This window comes from Anser brachyrhynchus (assembly GCF_964034855.1).
Source record: "Anser brachyrhynchus genome assembly, chromosome: 2".
NCBI lineage: Eukaryota > Metazoa > Chordata > Aves > Anseriformes > Anatidae > Anser > Anser brachyrhynchus.
Genome location: NC_137695.1, coordinates 153,194,016 through 153,211,070, shown reverse-complemented (window position 1 = coordinate 153,211,070; position 17,055 = coordinate 153,194,016). Strand labels below are relative to the sequence as shown.

The following is a 17,055-nucleotide window of genomic DNA, read 5'->3' as shown; positions in this document are numbered from 1 at the left end:
CTTCAGCTACAGAAAATATATTTGTAGTTTCAAACACAGTTCAGATCTGTATCTTCACTTGGTAGCTGACTATTAAACCACTTGTGTTCCAAACACCTGTCTAATGCTTCAAGCATTATTTTCCTTACTTTTACGCAAGTTTGCTTTCCAAACACTTTTATACCAACACTCAGTCTGCCATATACTCAAAAGATAGAAGAGCATAAAACATTTTTCTTACTCTTATCAAACTTTATTAAGAGTGCTCCTACGGATATTGACTTATACAAGGTACTGACACATTGCTTTTGAGTATTTTCTAAAAATGGAGCCTGTGGAAAGCATTGACTTAATTTGCCATGTTGTAATAGCCACAGATGAAATAGACAGAACTGATAAGGTGTTGGATTTTTTTTTACCCCCCTTTGACTTTTGCATACCTAGATTTTCCTAGAATCTTTTTGAAAATACTTAGATACTTTTCGAGCGTAGGTAAAGGAATCCCCAGTAGTATTCAGGTAAAATAAGCAACCAAAGTTTATAGTTGAAAATTATGTTACTCCAATACCAAGATGGTAAAGTATTTGAAGCCTAGATTACTATAGTTCAAGTACTGCATTACAGTACACGTTTTAGATAAAACATTTAATCACTCTAGAGATTGGTAAACCATCTTTTTAGTCTGTGGTCAGAAGCTCCTGTTAATGCCTAAGATTCTTCTACATGCTTTTGGGGAAAAGTTTATGGAAAAATCCATTTAATAGGTTTTCAATTTTCACCTTCTCATATTTTAAGAATTTTAAATCAAAGTTTCAACTGATATCTAGCAAAACCCTCTCAAGGTACACAAAAGTAGAGCCAACTGGATAAGCACAGTAAATCTACATTTTTGAATAAAGATGTTAAAAAAAAAACACAAAACAGAGAGAACAGGAGAGAGAAAAACAAGTAGTTTAAGTCCTGAAACACTTTTTGAGGCAAACAGATATAGAACAAAAAATAAAGTTTAATCTTCGGCTAGAAGACAGAATGAGCCTGCATTTGCCCATGCAGTTATTTACGTTGTCATAATTCTGCAACCGAGGCTGCACTAAAATGCAAAAGATTTTATGGGAGATGAAAAGAACCAGAAGAGGGAAAGAAAACAGGAATAAAATACAAGAAGGGAAAGAAATGTGATAAAAGAGACAATACTTGTCAGCAGGATCACTTTTTTTTTTTAAATAAGAAAAATTGTCCAGTTTTTCCACAAGAATCACACCAAGGACAGTTACAGAAGGGATGGTATCAAAACTTTTAACCTCATTCTTATGGGTGTTTCAAGGAAAACACCCACAGAGGTGTTTTCCTCTCACCCATGAGAGGTTTTCCCTCTCAACCAAGGAGAAAAAAAAAAGATGTCTAAAAGATTTGGTTTTTTTTACCACCAAAAAAAATTGTACTTTACAAATGTAGAAACTGTTATGGATTCATTATTAAGAACAGACTGCAACAGGCTGAATACTAGAATAACTGAAATGTCCAAACAAGATAAAGATTTTACAGAGCTTCAAATGAAGAGTCTAAAGAGGCTAAAAGCAAAAGCATTATCATCTGCATATCCTTTCAAGAACAAATGTCTATGAAAAGCCTACGCCTATCGCATAGAGACAACAGGCCATAAATACAGAAATGAAGTCATAGACTCGAGTTGTTTCAACATTAGGGCCAAAATCTATTAATTGGAATTTATAAATTTTATATTTATATTGTTGAGAAACAAATTTTAATATCTTATCCCCAAAATACGCCAAGTGGTTTGGCTCACTTTCAAAAAATGCAGATTGAACTCACCGTGCTGTTTAGATTTCTTCTTTTTTTTCTTCTTCTTTTTCTGTTTTGATTTATGATCTTTCTCCTTTTTCTCTTTTTTCTCCTTTTCCTTTTCTTTCTTCTTACCTAAAGTAAAAATTGAACATTTCAAAACAGCAGTGCCACTCCAAAATACTTGCTTCATTTGTCTTACCATAAACATGACATATAAATTCAAGCTAATCCTAGCAAGATTCACAATTCGATTAATTTCTTGATATGCTGGGTGTGTCTCTTATTAGCTGATGGTAGAACAGTTCAAATAACACAGTCTCTCTCAACAACTTTAAGTATTTCCACATCAGATACCAGAGCAGAAGAAGGTACAACAAAGCACATGAAATAGGTGGTGTTATTTAAACAGTCTATAACAGCTATTTAACTTACAGTTTATGACAAAAAGGTTTGGGCATGAGAGAAAGCTTTCAGAAGTGCAAGATTCCAAACAAAAAGATAATGTCATCTTAAATTGCTTTCTGTAAGGGTGAAACACGTTTAAAGGAAATTTCAGTGTCACAAAACTCAGAACTGCTGATGCTGTCAGCACTTTCTATTGCACAGAGGCACCCTCATAGAAAACTGATTCTGACTTAAATTTAAGGTATGTTTTTTACCTTAAGGTTACCTAAGGTTTACCTTAGGCTTTTACCTTAAGGTACGTTTTTTACGCTGCAGTTCACTTACAAGCACTGTTGACATATGCATGAAGATAACTACTTCGTTTTAGAAAAATTCTATCTATCCTATTAATTGTCCCCAGAGAAAAGGTATCCCACAGCACTGTCACGCCATAATTATTTTATAAGCAACCAGCAGCAAGGTAAGTAATGAGGAAATTGACTTGTTATGGAAAACATAAGATTTAAATCAGTGTTTAAGGATTATTTCCTAAACATATATTGAGTCTTATCTTCTTGTGGAGTACAAAAGCACAGTTTTTCCCCACCTGGAAAACCCAAGGCAAATTCACATGTGAATTCTTGTATGTCTATAACCATAATTTTTTAAGCCAGGGCAAACAAAAGTCCCCTTCCTTCTGATTTTCTTTCAAGAATTAACAAATGTTTTGTTAGTAACACTTATTTTTTTCCCTCTTCTCAGCAGTCAATACAAGGAAATAAATGCAGTATCGCTAATTCAACTGAAAAAAAAGTTTTGTCTTGGGCCTCCCACGGGTACTATCCAAATCCTTGTTACAGGAACTTTAGTTTTCCTCTTTTGCAGTTATACCTTTACTATAAACTTGTCATATATATAAAAATGGCTTTTAAGATCTAAACTTTTTTTTAAACTTTTAAGATCTAAATTTTAATCTTTTAAGATTAAAAGACATTAAGCTGGACCCTAGAAATGTTTTACACTGTTACACCTATACTTCAGAGACATAAAGCAAAGACTTTTCCTTTTTCCATAAAAATATTACTGCTTTGTACATACCATATGTTGTGGAACTCTTCTCTTCCAGTTTTCCTTTTCTTTCTATTCTCACCGCACCTGCAAGTTTAAGAACATGAGACATTAGTGCGATGTCTGGCTGATGACCTACTTTCTTGTAAAAGTCATTAGACAGTAAACAGCTCTACTGGTATAAAATAAGAAACATACAAGCAATACAATGTTTTAAATGTCACTTTACAGTTACTTTTAGTCTCTAAAGCACTGGAAACAAAAAGCATTGTAGTTTACCAACTTCTGAATGCTTGTCCTTCTCAATCACGTTCTTTAATATTTTCTCCTTCAGACTCTCAAAACTTTTCTCCTTTATGGGCACAGAGTACTGTATCTCTGTCCCTTCAGAGCTCACTGATGTGGAAGACCTCTTTTTTTTACTACTCCCTTTGGGTAACTTTAGACTACTGGTTAAAGGCATTTCCAGATGTAAGGCATGTACATGGGACGAGGGTGCTGAAAACAAGAAGACAGATTACTAGGCATTCAGTAAGGATTGCAGCCAGATCACTGGCTGGGTCAGATCACTGAAACATCATGTATTGGTAATAATATCATCACACTAAACACGTAATTACTGCATGTGAATGCCTAGACCATAGTCTTATATACAAGACGATACATGCCACAGGTTTCTTTGTCTACTTCGACACTTGCATTCACTTTTCAACTATTTTTATTGCTTAAAACATACTTTTGCTGCTATTTTTAAGCCTTTTTGTTTCCTTTCATTCCACTGTAATAGAAACCCATGCCAATGCTAAGGGTAAAAGTACTAATATTATCAACACTATTTAAGTTACTGGTCCATTATGTGAACAGAGAATGTATGTTCTCAAACATTTTTAGCACTATGCATTTACACTTTGGTTTATTGCATTTTTCATTGACTCTAGTAATATTTAAATTATTTAGTCTTTCATGCTTTTGATACATATTTGAATTACATGCAAATTACTATGCTGGAAATCAGAATCATATAGTGACAATTCTTATTGCAAGGTTTACTGATTAGTGCAAGATATTTAGGTGGCAGTTTCTTTACCTCTGTAGATGCAAATGAGAAAATAAACTTAGTAAAATAAAGCTCTATAATTAGAATTTCATTGCTGATATTTATAATCTAATAGGATAATGTAATTTTCAGATAAATCTAAAACAAATGTTAGTTGTAAAGAACATTACTGATATTGCAAAAACCTCTGTATTGCTGTGTTCATCAATATTGTGAGAGTGTTAAGTCTCATCTAACCATAATTAGGAAAGCCTAATCTTCATCAGGACACTGAGAATATCTGAGGACAATGCTGTACAAAAACACAGCTCTCCAAAGTCTTAAGGGGCTTAATCTCCCCCCTCCCCCCCCCCCAAAAAAAAATCCCGAAGGAGACATGCTAGTAGTCAGGATGTTAAGCCAGGTGAAATACAAAGCTGATCTGATAGGTTCACTGAGTTTTCTGAACTGCCTTATTTAAAAAACAAACAAACAAAAAATATTTGGTGAAAAAAAAAAAGCATTTAAACAAACATTGTTAAAAATAACTTAGTAAATTCATCAGTTATAATTCCGTGGGAAAAGGTAGTTAACAGCTTGGTGGTGGCTCCAAAAAGCTGCTTTCCAGATTTGGACAAACAAACCCAATTGGTCTTACACTTCACATGAAACTTACTCCAGCTCCTATGCAGCCTCCCCAGGAAAACAGTCAAAATTCCACAGAGGGAGAAAGTTGCAGGAGGAGCAAAAGCAATAGCAAGCAAAATCAGACCACACAGCATTTTTAAATGCCAGATGTTGCCAGCTGTAAGAGGCAAGACTTCACCATGCTATGCAATCTAGCAAGCAGCCAAAAGCAGCTGCTCAATTGCGTGCTGTCTTTGAAGACAAGACATGAGCTGCACGACTACTACCTGAGCCTGTCCAGTAGCTTCAACTGACCATCTCACATGAGACCATAATCCTTTTTAGCCTGGTCTACCACCTAAGCTTTGTCTTTATTCCCAAGGCACTTAGCTCAGTGGCATACACAAAACACTGTACCAAGTATTTCTTCCTTTGGTTTCCTAGTAAGCATTTCTCTCTCTTGCAGGACTGAACTGGTTTGCCACCTGTCACTAGTGAATATATTTTAGCACCTCAGTAAAAGACAGAAGTGGCACTTCCCCACATCATGATGCTATCACCGTCTGGTCTCCTTTCTGAAGGCGACACAAAAGGATCGCCCAAATGAACGTAATTTGATTAGGTCACTGTTATTTTGATGAAAAGTTCAGCTCAGCTCCCTCTGAACAATTTCAAGGGAAAATTTAGTGCCAGATTGTATATTTTGAATAATTTAGTATTTAACTTTCATTACTGAAAAGAAATCCTGATCTCAGAAAATCAAACGTGCTCTGATATTACTAGCCACAAATTTTAGTATCTCAATTTTCAGCTCAGACATGTCTGAGAAAGTAGTCAGCTAGTAATTAAATAACTGTTTGAGGGAACATTCACGATGGGCAGAAATCTGCTAGTCACACAAATATCCACCTCGATGACACAGCTCTCTAAATTGCCTTTCTATAGTTGCCTGAAAAGCCAAATTACTATTATGCCTGCATACGTGGCTACATTATTCTCGTCTTTTACTTATACTAATACTACAGAAATCATTATAGGTTGAGAATTCCTAATTTCCAAATCCTAACGAAATGTTAAAGGTTTGCAAACTCATTTTTAACCATGTAATTATTATGCCTTATAAATAATAAAGACAATCATAGTCTGAAGGGCAAGTAACAAACACAACATGGCAAATATGTATTTATATTTTTAAAAGTCCCTGCTGGAGATGTTACCATATATTTTTTAACTGTTATTTTTAATTGCCATTTTATCCCTGTTCAGGAGTCTAGTCAGGCACCTCCCACGCAAGTGAAGCGTGGGAGGTCTGCAATTAACAGCAGGGAGAAAGATACTTGGAGATGACACTCGCCAAACTAATGATTATGTCGTTGCTCCAAGATCACAAAAAGACTGATTTCAGATGAAGAACTGCAAACCACAGCTATTTCTAGTTTGCTTTTCAACACGCCTCCGATGCTACTTCTCCTAGGCTAGCATGGTAAAAGCAGCACAAGCCTCGCTAGCGAGCGCAGGCAGAGAACAGAACGCAGTGGTACAAACGCAGCAGCACACAAGTGCTTAGCGGTGCTGCTTTTGCCAGTCCAGCAAATTAAAATAAATTACACCTATGTGAAGCAACTTATTTTGTTGCATGATATTCCACTGCGTGGCTTGTGATCTTTCAACTTTCCTAGAAACAGAAATACCAACATCTGCATTAATGTGCGACTGAAATCATACCATGGCCAACATAATTCATGGTTCCATCACAGGCAGTTTCATGTTTTGAACTTCCAGCGCATAGGGTGCTGAAGCTGATATCAAACTACACTTTAAATAATACAATAGATAATACAAAACCCTGCAGAAAGCAATCCCTCTGGGAAGGATGAGGATGTAAGCGTTCTTGCCTTCACACAGCTACCCCACAGAACCCTACCCCACAGAACCAGCTGGGAACTCAGGGCAGCGAGAATGGCAGAAGTCCAGACTACGGAGTAAAACTGACTGACAGTGGATATTTGGAATAAAACAAACAGTGCTTGTAACAAGAGGTCTAGATCACTAGGTGCTTCTTAAAAGCAGCGTAACCAAGAACATTGGCAAGAGTTTTTAATTAAAAAGTGACATCTTTTTCTGAAAATCATACATATCTGTACCTTCTTGTTCCTACTGCAGTGAACATATTAATAAAACTATGCAACAGTATACTGATTTTTTTTTTGGGGGGGGGGGGGGGGGGGGGGGGAGGGGGACGGGAGTGGTGAATTTTTCCGATACAGTTAACTTAATGCTACCCTGAGAGCAAAGTCATCTAGCCTGAGCTACAACAAGGGGTAACAGATAACAACAACATTGTTATATTCGTACTGTTGTATTGATGTAACAATTTTTCTTCAATGTAAAAATTGAAATCCAGATTGCTTTTTTAAATTATGTTTGCTCAGTATGTAATAGGTGAACTAATACAAAGGGCACAGAGGTACAAAAAAATATTATAATGAATTTAAAGAAAAGTGTCAACTGTAAAATGATCTGAACTTCATCTAGTCAGAACTGGAATGCCACAGTGTTTTGCTTCCATACAGACTGACTGTGAACAGAAGGTCTACAAAAGACTAAGACAAAAAAGCGAGTTAGCTACAGTTAGCTAGCAGACTGACAAATGAAAAGAAAGGATTCTTAATTGTATGTGCACACTAGTAGGCAATCACAAGTGGATCCATATACTATTTTAGCCAGTGCAGTACCTCAGTTCAAAAATTAAACAGTAGCATATCAGCTACTGAAGAACACAGCACTGTCACGTAACCTAAAGACTGCAGGAATTGATCGGTGCTTTTGCGTTGCCTTTGTGAAATGGCAAGCTCTTCATTTTGAGCAATGACTTCGTGAAGGAATCTACAGGTTAATACTATGAGTTTCCACTTCTGTTTCTGTATTTCAGCATATCTCATCTCTTCCCTCCCTATTATTTTTGATAAGGTAATTTTCTTTTTCTTCAGTTTGCCCAACTAATAGACCTTCAGATTTCTGAAATTCCAAAGTCAGAGATTACATTTCTGGGTCTAAACTGTACCTCCTTACAGCTATGCTCAGCAGGGTCAGTTATCATAACAGGCTATTTCAGGGTAAATACTTACCTCCGTAATTTCTGAAACTAACTATCGTTATTTACTTCAATGATTACAAAAGACAGCAGGTCCAACTTAAACACAGTTTGCAAATTCAACACCACTGGCAAAATCTAGAAAACTAAATCTGTCCAGACTGCTTCAATAAAATATACAGTATAAACACCGTAAAAGGACAGATTTAAAATAGTTCTTTCATATTAAAAACCAAGAAAAATAGATAATTACAGAATAAATTGGATTTTACACCAGAGTTCTCAAACTGTATAGTCACAATATATATGGCTAAACAATGCAATACATTAAATTACACTTATGCAGGCAGATGTTCTTGCATTATTCAAATGAACTTTGCTCAGTACTTTGAAGCATCGCCTGGAATGATAAATGAAAGCTTTGGGAAATTTCTCCTTTACATATTAGATTGCTTAAAGGCTACAGGTGCCATAGCTTAAAGAGGTTCATTGGAAATGGAAAAGAAGTGATAAGCAGGGTAGACTCTATCCACTCTCTTGAAGCAGGAAAGAAATTAGTGTAATCGTGTGCTTAAGTAACATGAATTGAGAACCATTCAACAGTGTAAAGTTTAACTTCAGAGGTTTCAAACCCGAACATAAAAGCTACATTTGTTTTCATCTTTCTCTGAAAAGAGAAGGATATTAGAGAAATGGGTTTCACCGAGGCTAGAAGCCCAAGATGAACTCTAAATAAATATGAACTGCTTCTGTCAGTAGTATCTCTAGAATTACCTTCTGTAACTGATCTCCAAAACTTTCTGTAAAAACTCTGAATTCAAGATACTAATTGCTTATGTAAACCTTTCAGCCCACAAAGATCACACTGCTCAAGTGGCTGCTGGCTTCTATACTTTTCAAAGCTTTTCAACATTTGGACAGAATATGAAGTCCATGTGAAAGCTCAAGACAAAGTCCTACTGCATGGAGAAAAACTCTAAAAAAAATTTGGAAAAAATATAGCTCTGTCTAGAAGACAAAGAGGTAGCTGGGAAATCTATTTCTTGAGAGCTTATGACTTTGAAAATTACATAGAAATATAGGACAAACTGTATCCCTCCAGCACATGTTGCAAGTGCTTCCGTTTTCCAACTCTAGACTCTATTAATACTACCAGAAGCTGTGTCAGGGCATGATTTTTCACCAACATAAAGTATATGGACATATCACAAAGTTTTGAGCCATAAATGAAGGCGGCAACAAATTAAATGTTATTTCTTTGGTTAGACTCAGCTGTGGCCAAGACTAAGACACTGCTCAATCAATCAACTGTTAGAGGATACTCATTGATGCAGAAGAGAAACGGGGTTTAAAACCAGACTACTCCATTCCCAAGTCAGTCCCATGCTAGTAACAAAATAAATGCCAATCACTATTACTAACTATGCACTAAATGATCCAAAAAACATGTCAGGAAAAAAAATACCCAGAAGTTAAATTCCTAGTAACCGAAGTGAGTTCTTATAAATGACAAAGACAGTAGTTGGAAGTGGTTGGTTTCTTTTATGATCTTGTATGAGCGGCCAATTATACATCCACCAAAAGCATTTCTCCTACTAGCCAAAGGCATGAGATTAAAAAGACTTTTGCAGAAGTAATTTTTGCAGGAACTCATGATTCTACCACTATACAGTATGTCAAAGGCACACCAAGATTGTCACAGGGTTTAACTTGAGAAATTAAGTAGCATTTTTTTTTATAGCTTTAAAAAGTTTTTAAAGCAGTTCATTAGAAATTCCCATAGCGCTCATTTTGACAAATTAGTTTAAGAGATTAATAGATTTTGTTGTTTGAAAGAGAGAGAGAGAGAAGGGATATTTATAATCACCCACTTTAATCTACACAATATTGATCCAAGAATCCTACTCAGCCTTTTCCGCATCGGGTTAAGGAGCTATGCTGGAACTCAGGAAAGCAACCACCTTACACAGAGTCAATGGGCAGACACCCAAGAAGGGGCATACATTGAACAAGATGTTTCACTGACCTAGAGTCAGCTACACTGGCAGCTTAACACAAAGTTGTTATGATTTATTTCTTCCCCTTAAACAAGACAGTTATATTTTCAGAATGGCGTAATTATATGCTTTTTGGTCACAATGCCCCTCCTTTATTATTGATCACATTTACCAAGTAAGTCCCCCAAAAGTACGTAATTATTAATTTTTATATAATTTCCCTCCTCTTACTTGATTGATTAGTTTTTGCAGTAAAGTCAATTAGAACATGGTATGATACTCACCCATGTAAGAGGCTTGTTTACGAAAAAAACATATGGATACCTAACACACTGGATGAAAGGACCCATTTTTAGGGTCTGCAAATCACAATGCAATCCCTTCCCCAAATCTCTTAATCGTCTCTGTCCAAGTGATTCGCTTAAACCACAGCACCCACTAAACTGCTAAAGAGAGAGATGTAGCCCTTCATCCCAGTATTGGGCTCTACGAAGGTGAACCAAATCTATGTAAACTTTAGAGGATTTTTCAGAAATATTTTCAATTAATATTTCCTAGCAGGCAAATGACAAAATTTCCACCGCAAACAGAAGCAAAAGTAGAAAAATGCTGACTGCCTCTGAAAACTCTACTATATTTAAAGCTGAAGCCACAACATAAATGAGTATATATTTAGTATATATTAGTATGTTAGTAAACAGCTATATAATATGTAATTATTTTTTTTTTACAAGTTTTAACAATAGAAAATATTTTAGAAAGAAATACTACATCTTATATTCTATACTTCCTCTGTAGGGTTAAATCAGATCCGCCTTAAGGCATGTTAGGAAAAAGTGCTAAAGCAGCTCAAAGCTAGTGGAAGACAAAGAATATCCAGACGGATGGACCCCAGGAAGAGCGGTAGGTTTGCAAGCTTGAAGAAAGAAAGTTTATCCCCTTTTTGTGTGACTGAACACATGCATGTTTTAATCCTGCAACTATAAGCCTAACTGGTTGTACACTGGATCTTTTTACCTGACGCTGTTGTAGCTACTCTTCCATCAGTTACTGCTTTGGAAGAAAGATATGTAATCATCTGAATATCTTCCTTGTCTTTACTGGGGTATTCATTACGGAAAGTGGATTCTGTGGATAATGGTGCTGAAACTTCCGAACTACGGCTTAAATCAAGAGGGAGACAGGGTCCACGCTTCTCAAGTGACATATGAGCAACATCGGGTACTACACAAAAGAAAGAATGTAATATTAAAAAAGGTACAAAGGCCCAACAAACAACAGTTTGGGTTGCAGTGTTACATAACATACGAACAGCATTCAGCTTTAGCGACAGTAAGTCAAAACGTCCCATTAGATGAAAACCATGAAAGGTCTAATTTTCATGATTCAATTTCTCTTGGGCAGTTCTTTATTAGATTAAGATACATTACCCTCCAATTTTGATGACTGTTGGTTTTGAGCACTGATGGAGAACACTTTTCCATCAGTAACTGAAGAGGGAGAAGAAACTTTTTCTACAGAATCATCAGGCAACGAGCAAGTGGCTAAACGTTGTGATCTTCTTCTCCGTTGACTATGTTTGTAGGATCTAGGGGAATTCAGTGGTTGTGATGGACCTAAAAAGAGATCTTTCAATGTTCATGAAGCAGAGAGAGATATGATCATCTTACCGCAGTATTTTAGAGTTCTAAAGATGGGAAGTGCTTTAAATAGCTCTTATCTGCAGAACTGGTAATCACAGCAGGACTGTTAAAAGTAATTAAAAACTGTGACTACCAGAAAAAGTTATGCTTGAGACATGATTCTGCTTTTTGCTTATTCAACATTAATAGGGCATCTACTTCCCCACTGATAAAGACTATTGTTTTAGGCAAACGGTGTATTTACCATAAGCAACTCCCCCATAGAAACCATGAGAGTAGGCTTATAAAGGAATTGAGCATCAGGATTTTACAGTAAACAGAACAAACGACCACAGTTAAAAGATCTAAAAGTCACGGATACTAGTAACATAAAGCTTAAATAAATAAGCAAAAGCAGAGGTTCATTTTATAACCCCTCTCCTGACCTGATATCAATACCCCAACTATCTTTAAAACGTTCACTGCCAATGCATGGCATAGTAAGAAGGCTCAAGAATCTCACAAAAACAAAAACAAACAAAAAAGAATGGGGGGATTGATATAGGATAATATGGGCCTGATTCATTAAAAACAAAAAAACACACTCCCCTAAACTTCTTCACTTTAGTAAAGCTTTACAGACATTTGCCTTGGAAAAAACACGTGTAAGTCATCATTACACCGTAAATCACTATTCTCTCTTTTTCTTTAACCATTTTTCAAGTAAAGGGTTCACAAATTTAAAAATAAAGACACAAAAGACAAGGCTTAAATTTCTATCAGAGGTGGTAAAGACTTGGAAGCCAAAGATTGAAAGACAACACTAACAAGATCTAAACTTAAGTAACCAACTTTTAAATTGGTTCTTTTTCAAATATAACGCTAAAAACATCCTCAAAGAAAACTACTTACCATCTTGAGGGAAAGAGGGGAAGGAGAAGGGGAAAGACATGTCACAGTAATTCGTGGGGGTAACTAGAGATACAATTTAAACCAATGTTTCCTGAGTAAATAAAGATGGCTGAACTTGTATACCTTGCTCTCACATTCACTTAAAGCTATCTATGAGAAAAGATTGGAAGAAACTTATCTCGTAAGGGGAAACATCAAATGAAGGTTAAGGAAAACATGATGCAGGTATATGCTTCCATTCTTAAATCACTGTCCTAAAGCAAAAGAGGTACGAAGATTTTGACTTCCTATAACCCACGCGTATTTTAACTCTTGGCCTCATCATCTAGTGCTCTCCAGGCAACAAACAGCCTGTTTTACAAGGTCTGACCCTAAGCAATAAAACTGTCTCCGAGAAATTACAGAAATATTTCAACATCCACAAAAATTAGCATATTGAAGGAGGCATCATAAATCTTTCCCTGTTCTAGTACTTCGCAAATCAATGCAACTGATGCATATATATCTCTGAGGCAATGAAAACTGAGTTATGTACTTCCCCACCCCAGATCTTGAGCACATCATTTCTTGAATTTTATATTTGGGGGAAATACCACAAAAGGTGAAGAATGTCACCGCCAACAGGTATAGCACATCAGTCTGCTGAAGGCAACATTTCTCAGAGAAGGAAAGATCCACAACCCAAGTGTACGTCTTTTCTTTTTAATGAATCAGGCCCCTTCAGAAGAGAGGTTTGACTTTTCCTGTATCACTCCTAACACTAATGTGGAGATTTATGCTAGAGGGGAAGTCAGTCAACCATTAAAAGCTGTAACTCATACATAAATGTATTATTTCTTTTAGAGAAATTCATACGCCTTATTATCTAACTTGACTTTTTAAAAATAGTGAGCTACCCCTAATTCTCCCGTTTTGACTTTTTTCCCTATTTTAAAAGCAGATTCATTTTTAAATGCAATATCCATTTACAACCAAAAGTTATTTTCTGTATATCTCTTAAAAGTAATTACGGTATGTTTTTTAAAATGTCTGTGCTCACTAGTTTTATTTATCACAGAAGAAGGAAGCTGAGAGACCAGCGTCAAATCCTCGACTTGTATTAATTCTGGGGAAAGTGGTGATTTAGGGGGCTTTATACACCCAGAAGAATCTCCAGATTCTTGTTTGCATTTCTTGCTGCGAGCCTTTCCTGAAGACAAAGTTGAGGATAACAGTGCAGGTTTCTGAATGTTGGCAGAACTGCTAATATCAGCTTCATTTTTTTTCTGACTTTGTGGTTTAGGTGAAATCTCCTGAATAAATAATAAAAAATTGATACTTTTATTTCAGTTTCTTCACTGTAGTTCTTGTATTCTATTTTGATTGATTTAAAGCAACTTTAGTATTCAAAATACATTTTAAAGAAATGTTATTTTCAGTACAAATGAAAAATATTTAAAATGCATCACATTAAACTTATTTTTAAAGGAGCAGTATCAATTATTTTCAGTATTCAGGACACCCTCGTTCCTTACTATTTGAAATACCAGCAAGAAGACAAAAAGAAAACTATTTCTGTGGATTCTCATTTTAAAATCTAACATCATTTTAGCTTGTCCCCTTTATCTTCAGTATACTGGGACCATGAAACGCTTTATCACACTGTAATTTGGAGAATACCTGTCATAAGCTGGAATACATGCACCGGTCTGTGATGGTAAAAGCAAATAATTTAACAGTTCCTTGGGAAAACTTTAAAATAAATTTCATTTTGAGAGAAGAATCTGAAAAAGTTGACAATGCTCCTTTAAGAAAATATCTGAAAACAAAAAAAAGTTTCCAAATACTGAACACACTCTCACACAACCCCTTTCAGTGCTGGGAGTCTGGATTTCACCACATTATATGCTTGTGCAAACACATGAAGAAATCACAACTTCTAGCACCACAGGGTTAAATAGATTGCTAACTGTGGGAGGAAAAAAAACGAGCAGATAGAGTTAAAACAGTTTTTGAAGAAAAATCAATATATGATGCAGCTTTCCAAAATTATTAATTTTCACCCTTAGCACACGTACTTAAGTATTATTTTTAGGCAATTCACATGCATTGACAGACATTAGCATTTTAGATTTTTAGCAGGAAGTACTTTCTGCATTACTGAATAAACTGTGCGTGTTACACAACTTGCCCAATAAAGGCAAATCACAGTATCTGAACATAATTTCTTAAACCTGTCCCCTCTCTCATCCCAGTTACAACACTCAGCACATTATCATCTTATAAAGCCATAATTATCAAAGTAGAAAGCTATTTCTAGAACGTGCACACCACTTTATCCAAGCTAAAAAGAAATGTCACATCTCTGATTATTTGAGGGCTTTGGGTCTGTTTTTTTTTTTTTTTTAAATAAAAAATTACTTTCCACTGGAACATGGAGAGTTCCAGTGGAAACAAACGTAAGTGCACATTCGATGCATGTAAAAGGGCACCCCTGAATGCTATATCAATAGCTGGCTGCAAGTACCATGTAAAGATCCAGTGCAAAATGTCCCATTCAGCAGAAATCAGTTCTACCTTGAATAACTCCGTAATACACACGTATTAAGTGCAGTTTATTCATTTAAATAAAAAACTCCATGAACTGAAGAGTATACCTATGCTGGTTATGAGAGGTATTACCAGAAATTAATTAGAGTCGTAACTTGTAAATAAACAATTTTATTGTTCATCTTCACAGATGTGAAAGACATTAATTACTACAGCATCCATTACTTTCAAATTACAAAGTTATTTAAACAAGATTAAAAAAATTAAATTAATATTTTGATAAGGTGCTCAACCTCTTAACAGGACAAATTAACATTAAAAACCTTAACGAATTAATGTTATTCATCTAAGCAGGTCTTGGTCAAAAGAAAATATAACATGACATACCCTAATACAGTTAAATAAACTACTGTATCTGCAACTAATTGTCTGAGGTTTTGGGTTTAAGACAATTGTAAACTAAAAATATATATATATAAATATAAATAAAATATACTTCCATCAACAAAGTAAGTTTTCGGCTATTGGCCTGAATACTTCTACTATGTTCCGTATTACATCATTAAAAAACCCTACTAGGTATTTTACCCAATTTTATAGCAGTAGCAGACAAAACCTCTAATTAAGGGGTGCCGGCTTTGCTATTGGAAAACTTTTTGGGGAGGTTTATAACTCGGCCATTTTAATTTGGATTTGGACAAGAACTTAGTAAAAAATAGCTTTAAGCTCAAATTTTCCTCCCCTCATTTGAAAGCTTGTGGGGTTTCTCTTTTTAGTTAGAAGAGAAAGCATATGACATTTTGGGATTTTGATGCCTCTTTAAAAGAGCTTAACCAGTATTTCAAAAGAATTATTTTTTTCAGACCATTAGCATGTAAACAATGACAGAGACATCTTTTTTTTTTTTAATATCTAATCAACAAAACAGAAACAGCCGAGTTACTATGTCTAAGTAGTAACAATTTTTTTTATATTTTTTTTTTTTTAGTAAATATGCACTGTAGTTTATACTGTTGCATACACAGTCTATGTAAACCACAAAGTCCCATTCATCTTAACGGGATTCTGCATGGTAAGATTTACATTGTAATGATTCTTCCAAAAACAACATGCTGTAAGCCATTTCACAGTTTTTTGCACATTGAAGATATCACACACAGTAGCAGTAAAACCATAGCATATTTAATATGCAAAAATTTGAGAAATGGAATGTCATGTCAATACACTGTAAACCTTTCTGCAAAATATCAGTCAATGCATTGGCACCGTAGTGGCTCATACAGCCGTTACGGTGACAGCATTCAAAACAGAAAAATCATGTTCCATTGACAAAACTCGCATCCAATGCAGCATCAATGGAAAAACCACAGCAATGCAATTATGTTATCAGCTCTAAAGAACCAGTACAACCAAAATATCAAATAAATTTTGGGGTAGGGACTATTCAGAGTGTGCCGGGGCTTAAGAACAGAAGTGCTCTTTTAAGAAGTGCGGGCAGCAAGGCTATTTTATTCAAATGCTACTTCTAAAGAAAAATGAATACAAAAAAGCTGTATTAAAACTACATTAAGGCTCTGATTTAAAACCATTGGAAAGCAAAGATGTCCTGAATCAATACTACCATTCATCCTTAGCTTGCTTTACCATGCTTAGGCATTCAGCCCTTTTAATGTGCAAGATAATGCACAACTCAGAGTCAAGCAATGCCTGAACAAAATGGAATAAGCCAAAGATAAAATGGCAGCTTTCAGGTCCTGCAAATATGCAGGTTTAAAAATCAGACCCTTAACATTATTTAAAATGTTTCTTTTTTGTATTTATTAAAATACACACCCTTGCAAAATGTATGGCTCATTGAGCAGTTCATAAAACACATACAAGCCTACAACACCAAATTCTTACAATATAAAATAAGCTTCTTATAAAAGAAGTTCTACTTGATGTCAAAAACCCTGTTTCAAACACAAATTAAATTTGTGTAAGGGCCTTCTCCTATGCTAG

The 17,055-nt window shown here is 35.4% G+C and overlaps 1 protein-coding gene across 17 annotated transcripts in view; it reads right to left on the bottom strand.

Moving 5' to 3' along the window:
- The window catches only part of PHF20L1 (PHD finger protein 20 like 1), a 54,497-nt gene that overhangs the window by 13,329 nt on the left and 24,113 nt on the right, over positions 1-17,055 (bottom strand). For 11 of the 17 annotated variants that reach the window (XM_080582076.1, XM_080582071.1, XM_080582073.1 and 8 more), the window contains 6 exons: positions 13,565-13,817; positions 11,422-11,607; positions 11,009-11,215; positions 3,517-3,735; positions 3,268-3,324; positions 1,813-1,917 (listed from right to left, as the gene is read on the bottom strand). In XM_080582076.1, coding sequence (XP_080438202.1) covers positions 1,813-1,917; positions 3,268-3,324; positions 3,517-3,735; positions 11,009-11,215; positions 11,422-11,607; positions 13,565-13,817 — 1,027 coding nt within the window. The remainder of the gene's footprint in view (positions 1-1,812; positions 1,918-3,267; positions 3,325-3,516; positions 3,736-11,008; positions 11,216-11,421; positions 11,608-13,564; positions 13,818-17,055) is intronic. The other 6 variants (XM_080582063.1, XM_080582064.1, XM_080582067.1 and 3 more) reach the window with 1 other exon arrangement.